Here is a 16311-nt window from a genome sequence, read left to right on the forward strand (position 1 = left end):
CCTAGTATCTGAACAAGGACTATTTTAGTTTGTGTATGCTTCTAAAACAGATTTTTCTTCCCAGACATTAGAGAAGGCAGATGTGATTTTTTTCTCCTTCAAACAGAACCTCTTCTAAAGAGAAAAATTATTAGAAACTAGTATTATTAAAGAACATCTGAATTTCAACTTGAATTTGCAAACCAGTTCCTTCTGAAATGTCATACTCGTATTTTGATAGACACTGACCTCTAGAAGTCGGCATTTCTCTAGAATTTTGGCAGTACAGGAAGGTTGAGCACCATTCCATTGTACCTGCTGTATGTCTTCCTAACACCTATCTATGCCACTTGACTAATGTCCCTCTATCCCTACTAATTTGTTCTTTCTGATTAATCATTTATCTGAAAACCTATAAACCTATAGGAGCCATGATTGCAAATTGTGGATTTGAGATCCCGTCTCTGACTTGACAAAATAGCTAGCTTAGCCATTTAGTTTAAACATGCAGCTAAACAATGGGACACTGTCAAATAAAGGAAAGCAAGTTGCAGGAGAAACCGTTTTCTTTCTGAAGAAAAATTGCTTTCCTTGTTCTTCTTTAAAATAAACAATGGGGCTCGTTGTAGGAAAGTGGTGTAGTGACTCAACTCCAAAGAGCAGAAACAACAGCAGTCTGCTCGGGAACATAATCTATCAGTGTAATTTTCCAAAACATCAGGAAAATAAAAATAGTGGAAGGCAGTGGTGCTTTGTTAGCTTGATTGTTGGATGTATAACAAAACAGGAAGTGCTCCATACAAATCAGATTCTAGGGACAGAACATAGATGACTGCTAATAGTAAGCTCCCCTCCTCCTCTCCCCAAAGCCAATGCAGTTTTGGTTCTCAGGAAACTATAGATTAATATTTTACCTATACAAGATGGGGGCTTTCGAGGGACAAAGGAAAAAGAAACTACAAACTGATATCTAATGCCAAGAGAACTGTTTTAATGCTGTTGCTTTAAGAAGATAATGAAACATGAAGGAATTAGCTTAACCTTCTAATGTTACCGAGGGCTAAATCTAAAGGAGAAGTAGTGCTCCCTCTGAGACTTCAGGAGTGATCAAGGGGGTCCTTAGCTGCTGGAGAGAGTGTAATATAATGGCCAGGATTGAAGCTAAAACCTCACACAGGTACAATGAAGGTTAGGTAAATAGCAAGCTCAAATGAAAGCTTCAGTCAGAGAATTGCCCAGATTTAATAGCAGGTATGGTTCAATGTTTGGCAAATGAGTGGCACTATGTACCACCACCAGAAAGCAGAGCCCCAATATTTGGAATATATTTCCATTTGACATATATATAGAAACATTAATTGCCAAAAAAGGGATAGAAAAACGCCTATTACCGTTCATTTCAAATGTGTATATGTAAACATTTTTTATGCTTCACTTAGAGGAAATTAAAAGTAAAATTAATGAGGTATTAAAAACATGGTTAGGTCATTTTTTGGCAAGTCAGCCCGTGAAGAAGGCTTCATGCATGGCAAGAGATTTTATTATTTTAACTCTTTAACATTTAGCCCAGGAAGCACAGTACATAAGGTTTGAAACTGACAGCAGCCAATAAAGTTAATGAATGGAAAAGCACAGCGGCATCCGGTAGCACATGAAATAATTAGAACAAGGATCCAGAGAAGAAAAAATACCATTAGAGCAGAGCTACTGGTTGAATGGGATTGATGTTCAGTGGGATTAGAAGCCACCAGGTAGGAAGGTTGATAGAATATTTTAGGTGGTAGCTCTTACTGTGTCAGAATCATTCTTGTTATTGTTGTATGCCTAGGAAAGGGGTCTATCAAGATAAAGAACCTGGGATCAAAGTGGAAGGACAATCACTGCCTGACACACAGAAACCTCCCTCATACCATGGATGCCCTTGTCTCCTTCTACCATCTCATGGCAAGAGGTGAAAATTCATGTTCCCTGGGAAGGCCTACTGTGCTTAGTAGACCTACCCTATGGCTGGAGAGGACACCTCTAATCCTGCCTTAGTGAGAAGATCTGAGCACATTAGTGATCTAAGGAAAAAAAATTAGAAATCCATAGAATACTTGTATAATCTTCATTTTAGAAGAATATATAATTTCAGAGTACACACTTGTATCAAGAAAAAAATGTCTATAAAACCGTCTTTTTGTCAAAGCAATCTAAAACCAATATAAAGAAATAAAACTTCTGAATTTGTAAATGCTTGACAAAGTGCTTCAACATGGATCATGTTCTTTGGACCTCACGACAACTCTGTGAAGTGGGCCTGGCAGTTATCAGCTTATTTAATAAATGAGAAAAAACATAGTTCGGAGGTTAAATGACTTGCCTTAGAGTTACACAGAGCACAACCATGGACAAAAGTCTTCGTCTGTAGGGGTCACAAGTGAGGTAACCAGTAATAAGAACAATGCAATACCTAAACATTCAAGTGGACCACGTTTGCTATGTGACAAGAAAAAACACACTTCAGGGAATCTTAAAAACACTGTTGAGCGCTTCTTGGGTCACAGTTAATGGTACCATATAGGAATAATTTCTACTCACCAACTCATTACTTGCTTCATTAAGCTAGGTTACCTTTGCAGCCAATTTTATTCAGTCCTGCTTTATGAAGCTGTGGTTGGGCATATAATAAAAAACCTAGAGGCCAGTATTTGGATACACTTGTGGTCCCTGGGGACCTCCTGGCTCACTTGCTTCAGTTCCATTAAGCTCTTTGAGATAATCTTCCCAAATCTTCTATTTCCCATAGAAGCTAACATAGAAATGTTGATAAAATTCCTTGCACTTAGCAAAGTGGTACTGACTCATTTTGAAGAAGACTGAGTTATTAATTAGATGCCAAGAATCTTAGTTATGGTTTTTAAATCTCCTTTACAGACACATAAAGATACACGTACATACCAATTTCTAAGTGACTAGAATGCCCTTTGAAAGATGAAAAGAAAATGAATTAAGAACATTTCAAATGTACATGACACCTGGGTAGGCTCAACCTGCATACCCAACACACTGAGATATAAGGTGGCAAGAGGTAATGTGGTCAGTGCCCTGGCAAGTAACAAGGCATGGCAGGTATGGCCCCAAAGAGCCAGGGCACAGACAAACCACTTCCACAACTTCCAGTTCCCTGGCTCTGCTAGGCTAACCAGGAACCAGAGGTAAAATAATGCTCTATGGTGATGGTTCGTGTTATCAAAGATTCTACTACTTGCAAGGGTCTGATGACGACAAGGATGATACATGTGGATCTCTAGTCAACATGGGGAGGTTGGAGATGGAGGTTATGATAGAGGGTAAATTGGAGAATGGGACCTAAAGATTGTAGTAGAGCCAATGAGGTTGCTGTAAACTGAATGTTCGTGTCCACCCCAAATTCATAGATTGAAGCGCTAACCCTCAGTGGGATGGTATGGTGATGGGGTCTTTGGGATTAGACAAGGTCAGGAGGGTGGAGGCCTCATGATGGGATTGATGCCCTGATATGAAGAGACATCAGAGAGCTTGCCCTCTGCTATGTGAGAGAAAGTGACTGATGGCACATCAGGAAGAATGCCTTCAGAACCTGACCGTGCTGGCACCATGATCTTGGACCTCAAGCCTCTAGAACTGTGAGAAAATGGAGGTGGATTTCTTCATAACAGGAATATAGGGGAGATCATTGAGTGGAACACAGTTATGGAGGGGGAGCTATGTGGTAGGAAAATCGGTAAAAATGTGCTTTTGTATTTGTAGCACATAGAATTACAAATCATGCAAGTAGATTAGGGGTTTTATAGCTTTTCTAAAATGCTGAATAATGTTATTGAGCAGATAAACTGCTGAACAGATGCTAAGTAGCTGTTTGTGACAACCCCCTTGGTTCCCCTTGTAAGGTAAGAACATCAAATCAATGATGTAATACGAAAGCCACAAAAAGAAAATTCTTCAAAATTTTCAGCTTACATATCTTTTTTGAAAAATATTTTAAAAAGGGGAAATCTGCAGCCTTTATAGCTTGTTAATGAGAAGTTCCCCTTATGTACTTTCAGTATAATGGCTTAAATTTTGTAAAACAGCACAGCACAATTCAGGTCTTATTTTGGACTTTTCAACACTGAAAAGTAGAAAGGGTGTATTTTCCCTTGGATCTGAAAAAGGGATTAGATAACTTACCCTAAGGATATACAAAGATCAATTGCCAATGCTTAGAGGAGCATCTAATTTATCAGTGTGGTGTAGAGGCACTAGCTTGAAAACTCCAAATTCTTGTGTAGGTAACAATACAGTTATGTATAATAGCCCACTATATGAAATAGGGAAACACTGTGTTTACTAAAATTTTGTTATCGATTTGAAATAAGAAATGCCCTGGAAACTTAAATTAGATATCAGGAAGGCACAAAGAAAAGGCCCTTTAAAGAGCTACTAGCCTACTAAATGCTGGAAATTGCAAAGTGTAGCATTGCAATATGTTTTAAAGTATGAAAAAGAAATCATTAGCTAAACTTCGCCTGGTTTTGCAAATGAGATTCACCACGAATGCTTCTAAAATCCTCCAGTACTTGCAATTTCTCTACCATAAACTTTCCATACTTCTGGAATTGTCTAATATTTGTGCATTGGACAGATATAAAAGACTCATATACCTACATTCAATTGGGTGCTTCTAATAAAATCCAATATTGGCAAGATTCGCTTCCCCATTGTCTCCATGTGTCTCACTGTGTCTTCTTTGGTCAGCAGACTGAAGGGAGTTTTATGTTCTAAAAATTGTAACAATAAACTTTTATACTACTTTTTCCAGACTTCCATTTCAAAATGCTTTCTTTAGCAAGCTATAAACAGGTATCTCAATGTTAACAGATATGAAATCTTTAGTGTAGAAACCAGCACCATCCCTAGACCACATGCATAACAATGAAAGATCTATGAGGAGAAAGGCAGAGGAGACATTGCCCTTTAGAGACTATCATTTATTCATTTTGTTGTGTTTCCTGATTGAGAGATCTAAGAGACAGCCTATAACAATTCATCTCTCTCTGCAGAGTATGTTTTTCCTGACTTGTGAAAAAATGTTGTCATAAATGTGTCTGATTGTTGTCTTGTTCCTCCCAGGTATTATTCAAGTGTGCAGATCCCATTGACTTTGAATGTAGCTTGAAGTTGAGATAAGCCTCAGAGGATAAAGTGCCAGACAAAACACAAATCCTTAATTATGTGGGTAGAGCTGAAGGAATAAATTCAACCCGGTCGTGAATTTTGCCCACAAATCTGAGACTTCGGCTCCATGTGAATATTTTCTTGATTTTGGGAAGTTTCAACAGAATAATTGAATGCCATTTAACTGTAATAACTCTTAAGGAGACCGAAGCTCTTGGTTAATTACATAAGCAAAGAGTGGAACAAATATCAATATAACAGCAGATGATCCAAGTGATTTAGTGCTGTCATTGGCTATATTTTTGATTTCACATAAGTATTTTGGATAATTTTCTTCTAATTTGTTAACTGATGATGGCAAAAACTTGTATTCTTTAAGTGCCCTTTGCTTAGGTATTGGAGATCGCCAGGTTGGGGTGAGAGGGTTGGAGTGAGGGAGGTGGACACTAGAACTGCGTTGGTCTTGGGGGAACCCGAGTCCAAGATATTGCTAACTAACCCACGAAGAAGATTGGAAGGAGTTAATTACAACCTGAAAAGCAATTTTGGGGGGCCTAGCCCTACTATATGCTAGGTCTTGTGATGAATTCCTGCCTTATAACAGCATTGAAGGATAATAATAAGTCCAGGTGATTTACCTGTAAATGTAGGGATCTTCCTACTTGATAGTTTTTCCAAAAATTTCCCATCTTCTTTGTTTTTGAACCCAAGAGTCAAGAGATATTGTTGAGGAGGAAAAGATGACCAGTCAACTGTCTGAGGCAATATGTGGAGTCCTTGAAGATCTGAAATACACAGGAAATGAACTAAAGACTTTGGTAACAAAGGGTATTTTTTACTCCTAAATTTCAGGAATTGCAGTTGGAAGACATGATAAATATAAATGTTAAAGGTACAAAGTAGAAGTATATGCATCAAAATGTCAAATAGATGATCTATCGAAATCACACTTCATTATTTCTACTTTTCTTAAAATATACACATACACAGAGCATAGCAGTAAAATATGGTTGGATTACACACATCTCTTTCCCCATATTCAAAATAATAGAAAATTAGGAATTGGCTTGCAGGCTTAATAGTTTTGTGTGCTCTTTTTTTTTTTTTTTTTTTTAGGATTTATGTATTTATTTGTTTATTTGACAGAGAGAGACGGGAGAGATGGAGCACAAGCAGAGGGAGTGGGAGAGGGTGAAGCAGGCTCTACCCATAGAGCAGGGAGCCTGATGCAGGGCTTAATCCAGGACCCCGGGATCATGACCTGAGCCAAAGGAAGAGGTTTAACTGACTGAGCCACCCAGGTACCCTCTGTGTGCTCTTTTCAAGAGAATTTGATTTTTCTGTTCATAGTTTAAGATTTAAAGAAATAATGTTATATGAAAGGAAAGAGAACAATTACCATGTGAGAATTAAAATATTAAGGCTAATTTAGTTACCATCCCTCCTATAGTTGAAGAAAATCCGAAGTGACAAATGTACTGACTTTTGCAATTAGACTTGGAAATAATTCAAATGTCGTGAAAATGGTTGTAAAACAAACTCATATACTTAAAGACCATGAGAGCTAATATTTACTGAGTTCTTATTTTCTACCTTCCCTTGTTCTAAGTAGGTTGTGTAGATTCTCTCTCTCTCTTTTAAAAGATTTTATTCATTTGTTTATTTTAGAGATAGCAGGAGGGAGAGAGAGAGAATGAATGAGCAGGGGGAGGGACAGAGGGAGAGGTACAAGTAGATTTGGCTCTCAGCTCAGAGCTGTAGGTGGGGTTTGATCCCATGACCCTGAGATCATGACCTGGGCCAAAATCATGAGTCAAAGGCTTAAGTGACTGAGCCACCCAGGCGCCCTGTGCAAGATCTTTTTAAATTCTCATGATAGCTTTACAAAATTGCTGCTGTTGTCTCCATTTTGTGAATAGGAAGTTGAGGTAACACAGATGGGAGGCGACTTACACAACAACACAGCCTGTAAGTGGACAAAGCAGGATTCACACCAGGCAATCTGACTCCAGAGACCACGGACCTAACCACTGTACTCTGCTTCAGGCCTGCTTGGCTCTTGACTACTTCTGGGATAGGGATAAACATCAGCCATGGGGTCTGGGTGGCCAGATTCACTTAATTCATTTCCATTCTGAGTAATAGCACTTTGGTTAATTGTGATAGACTTCACAAATGAAGGATGATGAACAGAGGGTTTAATGAGCTCTCCCTACTTAACACTGCCAGAAAGGGAAAAAGATGAAATTCCAAATATTCTTGAATTATGATTTAGTTAAAGGTCAATTTTTAATGTAGAATCAGAACTTAAATGGTAATGATTCAGATATAGCCCTCATTATTTATCTGTAATGTGTCTTTAAAAGATAATAGACACAGGGGCGCCTGGGTGGCACAGTCAGTTAAGTGGTGGACTCCTGATTTCAGTCCAGGTCATGATCTCAGGGTGTTGGGATTGAGCCCCTTGTTGGGCTTTAAACTCAGCTCAGAGTCTGCTTGGGATTCTTTCTCCCACTCCCTATGCCTCCCACTCCTCCCCCACTTGCATGCTCTTGCTCTATCTCAAATAAATAAATCAATCTTAAAAAAATGTAGTAAACCATGAGTGTTTTTATCCACCCTCTCTGGCATCCTCTATTCCTGTTTTTAGCTGCAGAACCCTTTGTTCAAACCAAATTTTACTAAGAAGCCCAATATTTAAAGTTGATACAAGTAGAGCTGTTTGTTTGGAGCCTGGAGCACAGACCACCCACTCCCATGATGGTACCTCATCACCTCACATGCAGTAGCCACCTTAAACCCTTCCCAGAACAACAATTTTTCAAAGTTCTTTGGCACATTTTGGTTAAGTAAATAGGGTGTGCTTGTCAAGCAGAGAGTTAACGTATGCTTACTATTGAAAAATTAAAATAGCACAAAATATCTTTTAAATACACAGAACACAATGTATCAGGCACGCTTTAGTTTTTCTTTGGTGACTCAAGATCAGGCAATCCCTTGATATTATTGAGGGCTAGCATTTATCTGCAGCACTTCTGTGCCGTACACTTTTTTGGAGTTACCTTTTTCACTCAACAACCATGCAGGACAGAGCATATTATTATGCCCACCTTACAGATGGCACAACAGAAGCTCCAGGAAGAGGTTGCAAACTTGCCTAAGATCACACATGGAAAACATGGCTGGAGAGGTCAGAATCGAAAGTCAGGCAGCTAGACATCAAAAGTTAACTCCCAAAGCCATCCCCATGGCAATTTAGCCATGATAGTAATCATCACTCTGAAAATTAATGGGAAACGTGTTCCAGAAGCATGGCTAAGCCAGTAAAGAGATGGTTTTAACAGACACGATTCTAGATAGAGCATTTCCTGGCATGTCTAAAAAAAGCACAATAAGGACATAAGAATCTCGGAACTAATAGATGACTTTGGTGTGCCTTATGCACAGATTCAACATACCTCTGTAGATGGTGTTTGAATTATGAACTGCTTCTTTGTTAAAGGATGTCTCATTTCTATAAACAGGGTAAAAATGTGATTTCTGCATTTCAATGCCGCAGGTTCTTTGCTTTTGAAATCTGTAGCGGATGAACACGGATGCATCCTCTGTTTCCAACCTAATACTGTCTTGCTCTACACAGTAAGGGAAGAGCTCGCCAGTTTTGCTGAAGTTGCCAATAACCAGATCATGTGAAAAGGCAACTAAGTAGAAATCAAAAGGACGCAGCTCACCCTCCTGACATACGGTCATCACATTTCTTTTGATCATGGTCATTAGCACTCTGTAAGATGCCAGCATTTATAAAGTGTCAGAATTTTCAGGAATTAGCATACTCTGGAGATGGAGGACAGGAAGTATGTGATCCCTGACTATGGTTTGCTCTTCAATCTGGTTTTGCTTCCTGACTTAGAGGCCAGAGGGCCTGCGGGCCATGCTGGGGATGATGTTGGGGGCTGTGCTATGGGAATGTTCTTGGCTTCTTGGGTACTCCTGGATGGCCAGAGGCCCCCCAAACAGGTGTGCGTAGGTTTTATGGCTGCTCTGACCTCCGCACAAACCCAGAGGGTATTTAGACATAGAAGCTTCTGGATCCTGGGCTGAAACTTGTTTGCATAGAGAGGGCTCCTGGCAGGACACCTTTAAAACTTTAAAGCCTACACCGAAGTGACAGGAGGCCCCAGAGTGCTGATGTTCAGAAGCGACTGGACTATGCTGTCCGTGGGCTGGTGTTTATAGCGGGTGTGCAGGGGACATCTTTAGATTTGTCATCTTCTGTGCAGCTCTATTGCTAGAAGCAGCCGGATGTTTGAGAGCTCGATTTTATAAATAACATGAGGACTTTGAGGGGTTGACATCTTCTTGTTCTTAAATATTTGATGGATCAAGAAGAGACTGGTATTAATAGTGGCAGTGGTTAGACTGACTAGTGAAACTAATGCTAGCACTACAGCTAATGGATTATAAACGTGCTTGTGAGAATACAAGTATCTTCTGTTCCTTTCAATCCTATATGTTTCATCTTCTATGTTCGATCAGTTTATCAACTTCTAGTCGAAGTTTTAGAACGTGAGAGGCTCCTACATTCATACTGTTAAGTTTAGAAAAAAATATTTTTTAAAGTATTCTTATTCCATTTGTATGCAGAGTAAATTGCAGCTGTATGAACATTTACCCTGGCAGGTGGTCTATGACCCAAAATGACGACACACTTACCAGATGTTGAGTCTCATGTAACATTAATTTGAGTGCTAATTGTTCTCAATTTTATGCTCATAAACCTCTACCTACGTCCGAAAAGCCCTGTGCCCCTGATGGATATGAAAGTTAACCAGATTGTATTGTTCTTTGGTAGGAAAGTTGAATTGATTAAAAATGTCTTCTTTGGTTCTGTCATGCCAGAAGAACTGAGAAGAAATAAATACCTTCATGTGCTCTTTTACAACTTTCCAGAGTTAGCGATGAAATTCAGATGACCGTGACCAAATTTATTATTTACAAAAATCAGTTTGCAGGTATGACATAGTTCCAAATTCTTAACATTGGGGCAGCGGATGCTTTAAAAAATGAGTATCAAAGATAGATGATGCAGACTGAGTTTCTTGCAGGGGCATAATCTTTCAGTTCTTTCTAAAAGATGTCTAACCTCAGCAAAGGAGGATAAAGTTTGCCCTTTATCAAGAACCTTTTACTGCCCCACAGAAGGCTGGGCCTGACCAGTCTTCAGGTCTTCCAGTCATTCATGCCGTTTGACCTTCTGCTCTTGTTCTCCTCCTCTTCCTCCTCCTCCAAGTTACTCCCTGGAGTTCAGTGACAGTCTTTTCTTTCTTCCTCTCTATCTCTATCTGTCTCTGTTTCCCCCTCTCTCCTACACATACACAGACACCTCCTGCTTCCTCTTTCTCCCTTGCTCCTCCGCCTTCTCATTCAGTGGTCTTCCAAGCTGTCCCTGGCTCACCGATTGGTTCTTCATACATATACTCTTGGTTGGGGAGGGGGAGTTCTCTATTTTTGTGGCTTTAGCTATTACTCCTAACCAAAAGATTAAAGATCAAATATAGCCTGATCTGAAAATCTTCACCAAATTCAAAGTTAGCATTTCTGAATGCCTCCTGGGACATTGCTATTGGCTCCTCGTTACAGCAATTACCACAATGCATCAAATGTATTCATTATTCATCAGAAGTGATTTTTATAGTCTCCACACAACTTCCCGCTTCCCTCCTTTTCACCAATGTGTTATAAGGATAGCCACTATTCACCCAATTATTTGGGCTTAAAATCTGGAAGCCATTGTTGACTTTTCTTTCCTCTCATTCCCTGAAATTTGAGTCTCAAAAACGACTAAATATACCCATTGTAATACATCTCATATGTACTCCTTTCTTTTTTTTAAATTTTTTTTTTTAATTTATGATAGTCACACAGAGAGAGAGAGAGAGAGGCAGAGACACAGGCAGAGAGAGAAGCAGGCTCCATGCCGGGAGCCCTACGTGGGACTCGATCCCGGGAATCCAGGATCGCGCCCTGGGCCAAAGGCAGGCGCCAAACCGTTGCGCCACCCAGGGATCCCCATATGAACTCCTTTCTTAGCGTAACCATTCCTACCACCCTGGTCAAATTTCTGATCACTTAACATCTGAGTTACAGAAAGAGTTTCCCAACTAGCCTCACTACCACCAGTGTCATTTCATGCCATAATATTATCATTTTATGCCACATCAGCACCCAATGAACATTTTTGGAATATCGCCTTTGTGGTTGTCACATCCCTTCCTCAGGAACTTCAGTGACTTCTTTCCTGGTATTCAGGGCTCTCAGTTTTGTGCATCTGTCTCACAATCTGTACCTATTTCCTATGTTTTTCTCACTATAAACCTTTATCATCAACTCTGCTGATTTCACTAACGTATACCAGCCCAGGTTTATCCTGCTTCTGAAATTTTCTTTGTTCACAAAGTTCTTTCCACTGAGAAACACCTATATATTCTCCTTTTCCCCTTTATTCAGTCAATGACTATCCTTCCAGATGTATGTAATTTAAGTCCCATCTTGTCCATGAAAGGTTTCCTGAATATTTCAATATTCCCCCTTTAAACTCTTGAAGAAGTCTATACCATTCACTCCAGGGTGAATTTCCCAAGATTTCATGGGGTTATGTCTTATCTTCCCAACGAGTTTTAGTACTCTTGAGGATGACATCTTCAAGTTATGTTCATTCCCCAAGCATGTAGTAGGTGCTCTTCAACATTTGAATCTAAAAACAAACTCTTCCAAGTCCTGAATTTGTAATGCTCAGGAAAAAAAAAAAAAAAAAAAACTTCAAAAATCTTTTTCAGAAAAAGAACTTCAAAAAGAACGAATAAAATGTTCAGAGTCTCTGAGATATGATTTATTTCTTTGTCCCTAAGCTTAGAAAAAATATCACACAGACTTTGTTCTTTACTTTACCTAAACCTTAAGTGGTTCTGTTCAACTTATGAAGAGTAAGGGAAATAAAATAATCAGTATTAAATAATTCAGTGGAGTAAATGCTCAAATGAATAGAGCAGCTTTGCCTGGATGGAAAAAATTAGTTTCATATTTGGGTTGTACATTTGCTGCAGCTTGTTCTCAGAGAAATACAAACTCATAGTCACAAAAGAAGATTGGGTTAATAGAGGGAGGAGTCCGACTTAGTGATAACTGTTGGCAAAACAAGAAAAGCATCTGCTCAAACATGAACTATTGATTGTAGATCAGCAGACTCATCTCTGTAGATGAGGGATAGCTTTAAGTGTTAGGAAGTTAAATGTCCGTAAAATAAAATTTAAACTCTCTGGAAGTTAAGTACAAAGATTAGAGGTCATCAGGATCAGCGTTTTCTGTTAGATGCCTCATCATAAGCACAGCCAACAGGTTATGAATGAACTCTTCAAAGCAAAATTTTTTAAAAAGAAAAAGCACAAGAAATTTAAAAACTCTTTTAGAAGTATGCAGATCTGTTAGTGTCCTATTATCACCTTTCTCAAAGTTTCATTTCCTTTTCTCTTTTCTGGTGTCTGTGTCATTTCTCTGCCCTTTGTCCATAACAGAATGTTCTGACATTTTGGGTTAGAGCAAAATCTCATTTCTAAAGGTCCCAATTGCTCAGTATGAGATGGGACCATGTCAGTTTTATATGACTTCTTTTTACTGATCAGTCTCAGAGTTTAGCTTCTGCAATACCTTCGTAATGCCAACACTTTGTCATTAGTTCTTTCCCAACCATTTTCTGAGTTTTATCTTGTACTCCTTTTAATGCCAATACTTCTATCTTGGAAGTTATCCACAAATTCACATCAGCAAGAAAATAGCAAAAGGCAGCAACTTTGCAGGAAGTTATCATTATTGCCCCCCATAAATAATAAAACAGTTTCTACTTTAAAAACATAGCATATTTTTATTTTTGCATTTGATGTGTGAGAAAGCTCTATGTATAATGAATCTTTGTATAATGAGCCATATTTTTCTCTTTGACCTTCATTATAATTTCAGAGTTCTAGATGCAAGTGGAAAAAATTGGTTTCCATTCCTAAGATTCTTAATTTTCACTTCAGGCTGCTGGTCTACTTCTCTAAAAACAATCTTTGAATTCTAAAGTGTCTTCTCACAACCCATATGTAAACTTTGAAAAACAAATAATTCTGCAGGACTTTTATGCATAGTCCATTTCCACTTCATTTGGAAATCATGTTAAATCCAAAGTTTTACGTTTAATGTGATGTGTTGTATTTATTCTGGGACAGTTCCTCAATTCCATCCCCACCAAAGTAGACCTGAGACAATACATACATTAAAGATACTGATATTCCCTTCAATATGTATTAGACTTACAATCAAAGAAATAATACAATATTGTTATAATTCCTGTAAATTGCTATATTTCTAAAGATTTATTTCTTTATTTGAGAGAGAGAGCAAACAGGGGAGGGGCAAAGGGGGAGAGGGAAAGAGAGAGAGAGAGAGAGAGAATCAAGAGAATCCCAAGAAGACTCCCTACTGAGCACAGAGCCTGACATGGGGTGGATCTCAGGATCCTGAAATCATGACCTGAGCTGAAATCGAGAGTCAGACACACTCAACTGAGTGGCCCAGATGCCCTAGCTATATTTTTGCATTATATGAAGATTAGAATGGACATTGGTTGGTTAGCTACCTATATATTTCCTTCTCACCTCTTTTTTTCCCCTCAGAGAATTTCTCAATCTCTACTTGCTCTAAAAGTAAGACCTAACTGACATAGACCAATCAATCCATGGCATTACCTTGACCTCAGTTTCGGTTCAATCATAAGCATAAGGGCAATTTAGGCCAATAAGAAAGAGTGAGTCCCAGGGACTGTGTGGAAGAGGCACTCACTGTTCTTCAGGACAGTGTGATTTGAAATCTGTAATGATCTTTGAGCATTTTGCTATTACCCAAGATCCTAGCACTTGAAGGGATGGTATGTGTAGTGGAACACCAGGCAGAACTGGAGAATGAAGCTGACTGCAGAGAACAGAGTAGTGAGTGAGCTGTTGGAGTAAGCTGCATTTAAAGGCAGTGCCGCCTGTGGATCTTTCAACAATATAAGTCAATGTATTCCATGTCTCCCCCTACCCTTTTAAAACTTAAATCTACTAAAGTCAGTTTGAGCTGTGACTCCTACCACTTGAAACCAAAGATTTCTGTTACAGGGATTTAACCAAAGATTTCTGTTATAGGGATTTAGCTAGTAGTTCAGTATATGTACAAATTCTATGGAATCCTAAAATATTATAGTTGAGAGGCAAGGCAGTTATAAATTCTTCAAGTTGACTATCTGGGAAAGAATATCTTATCAAGACATCCCAACAGTTTGAGGATTAGGAATTAATTTTCACAGCTAGTACAAAGATAGAAAAATTGAATACATCTTGGTGATGCCATTTTTATGATAACATTATTATGGAGTTATTACCAATAATTAAACTTGAATGTATATTAGCACAAGTTTTCTTGATCTTTATCATAATTATTACTTTTCAGTTTTGGTTAGATTCTACATCATATAGAAAGTATCTCTTGGATAGTTAACCAAGAATGCATAACAAAAGCCTTACATAATCTGAAAACCTTAATTTTTCTGAAAATCTGAATTGGTAATCTACTTGTTTATATCCCACTAGGAAGTGTAATGACTTGCCTTACATAAATACATATGACATAAGAAAAAGTGTAAAAGAATGTTTGAAGAAAATAGAGCAAGAGGAAAAGAGATGGGTGATAAAGCCATAAATGAGATTAATGCACAAAGTGTGTTTTTAAAATTTTATATAGTTGTTAAACAGGATCAGCTATCTCATTCACAGTAGTCCTATAGTTAACGCTGGAAAGGACCTAATCTATTTATGAGAGCATAAATTTAGGGAGAATATTTGGAGGGCTTAGATTGGGAAAGGGCACTTGGAGAGAGGTTGTCATATTCGTGTGCACGTGTATGTGTGTGTGTGTGTGTGTGTGTATCACAAGGTTTGGCTGAGCATTATGGATAAAGAACCTATAATACCTACTTCCTGCCATGTATCCCATTGTAAAGCTCCATCTTGCCCCAACCCGTTGTTTTTTCTTGAGAGGCTGCAGTAAAAATTTACATTACTGCCACTTATTTTGGGTTTTATTAAATGATATTTCTTTAAATGCCACTCCATCTGTCTTCAGTCAGATCCCATAAGAAAACACACTAAGCAGGATGCATTAAAGTTCCAGAGAGGTCCAGGAGAAATGCAATCACGGGAGGTAAGAGTAGATGATGGAGACCAGAGGCAAATAGACCTGTAACCTGCTACTGCAAAGGGCAAATAAACTGCTTGTTGAGAAGATAGAGGACAGTGCCAGAAAACCACACTTCCCATTGGAGAGACCAACGTTTTCACATTTTAAGAAGAGAGACTTCAGCTCTATGTATGAGGGAGTTCTGTACTTTGGGAATGATTCTCTGTTTCTAACAAGAATTCTGTGGTACAAATAGAAGATGATTTATCGCCTTTATAACCAACCTGGCCATAACACTTTCATAATAATATTGGGGATACAGTCTCTTTAATTCTATAACCTTTTCCATTTGAGAAAGTGAGTTACAAAGAGGAAAATAGTCTGATCTTGAAAACTCATGATCATGATAAAATTACATTTTAAAGAAGAAAGAATAAAATGAGGAATTTTTAACTTCATGTTTTAGAAAGCATAAGGATGTATTATCCTTACTGGTAAATGATGACTGAACAAGAACAGGGTTATAAATTTCAGTAAAAAGCAATTCTTAAAGTCCCATTTTAAAACAGTATATTATTCCTCTGAACATACATATTTACTCCTGGGAGTTAAATTGCATTGGAAAGACAAAATATGACTCTATCCACCTAAGTGTTAAAGTAATTGATATCTGATCCAGAAAACTTTTCTATTAAACATTACTAAGCATAGATCCATTACTGAATATTTATTTATTTAGCAAATAAATCTTGATATTTTCATCAAGAGGAGACAGGATATGCTTATTGTATTACTTTATTATTATTAAAATACAACCATGCAAGAATAAGAACTATACAAAATTGCATTATTTTGCTGGAATATATGAATAAAAATCTCAAGCAAAATCTTTATAAATGAAAA

The 16311-nt window shown here is 38.1% G+C and overlaps 1 protein-coding gene across 9 annotated transcripts in view; it reads right to left on the reverse strand.

Moving 5' to 3' along the window:
• SPATA16 (spermatogenesis associated 16) overlaps positions 1–16311 on the reverse strand; it is a 236212-nt gene that overhangs the window by 52813 nt on the left and 167088 nt on the right. For all 9 annotated transcript variants that reach the window (XM_038583921.1, XM_038583920.1, XM_038583919.1 and 6 more), the window contains exons 7-8: positions 5796–5942; positions 4648–4760 (exon numbers count right to left, since the gene is read on the reverse strand). In XM_038583921.1, the coding sequence (XP_038439849.1) occupies positions 4648–4760; positions 5796–5942 (260 nt within the window). The remainder of the gene's footprint in view (positions 1–4647; positions 4761–5795; positions 5943–16311) is intronic.

Source organism: Canis lupus, chromosome 34 (assembly GCF_011100685.1).
Source record: "Canis lupus familiaris isolate Mischka breed German Shepherd chromosome 34, alternate assembly UU_Cfam_GSD_1.0, whole genome shotgun sequence".
In the NCBI taxonomy this organism is placed as follows: domain Eukaryota; kingdom Metazoa; phylum Chordata; class Mammalia; order Carnivora; family Canidae; genus Canis; species Canis lupus.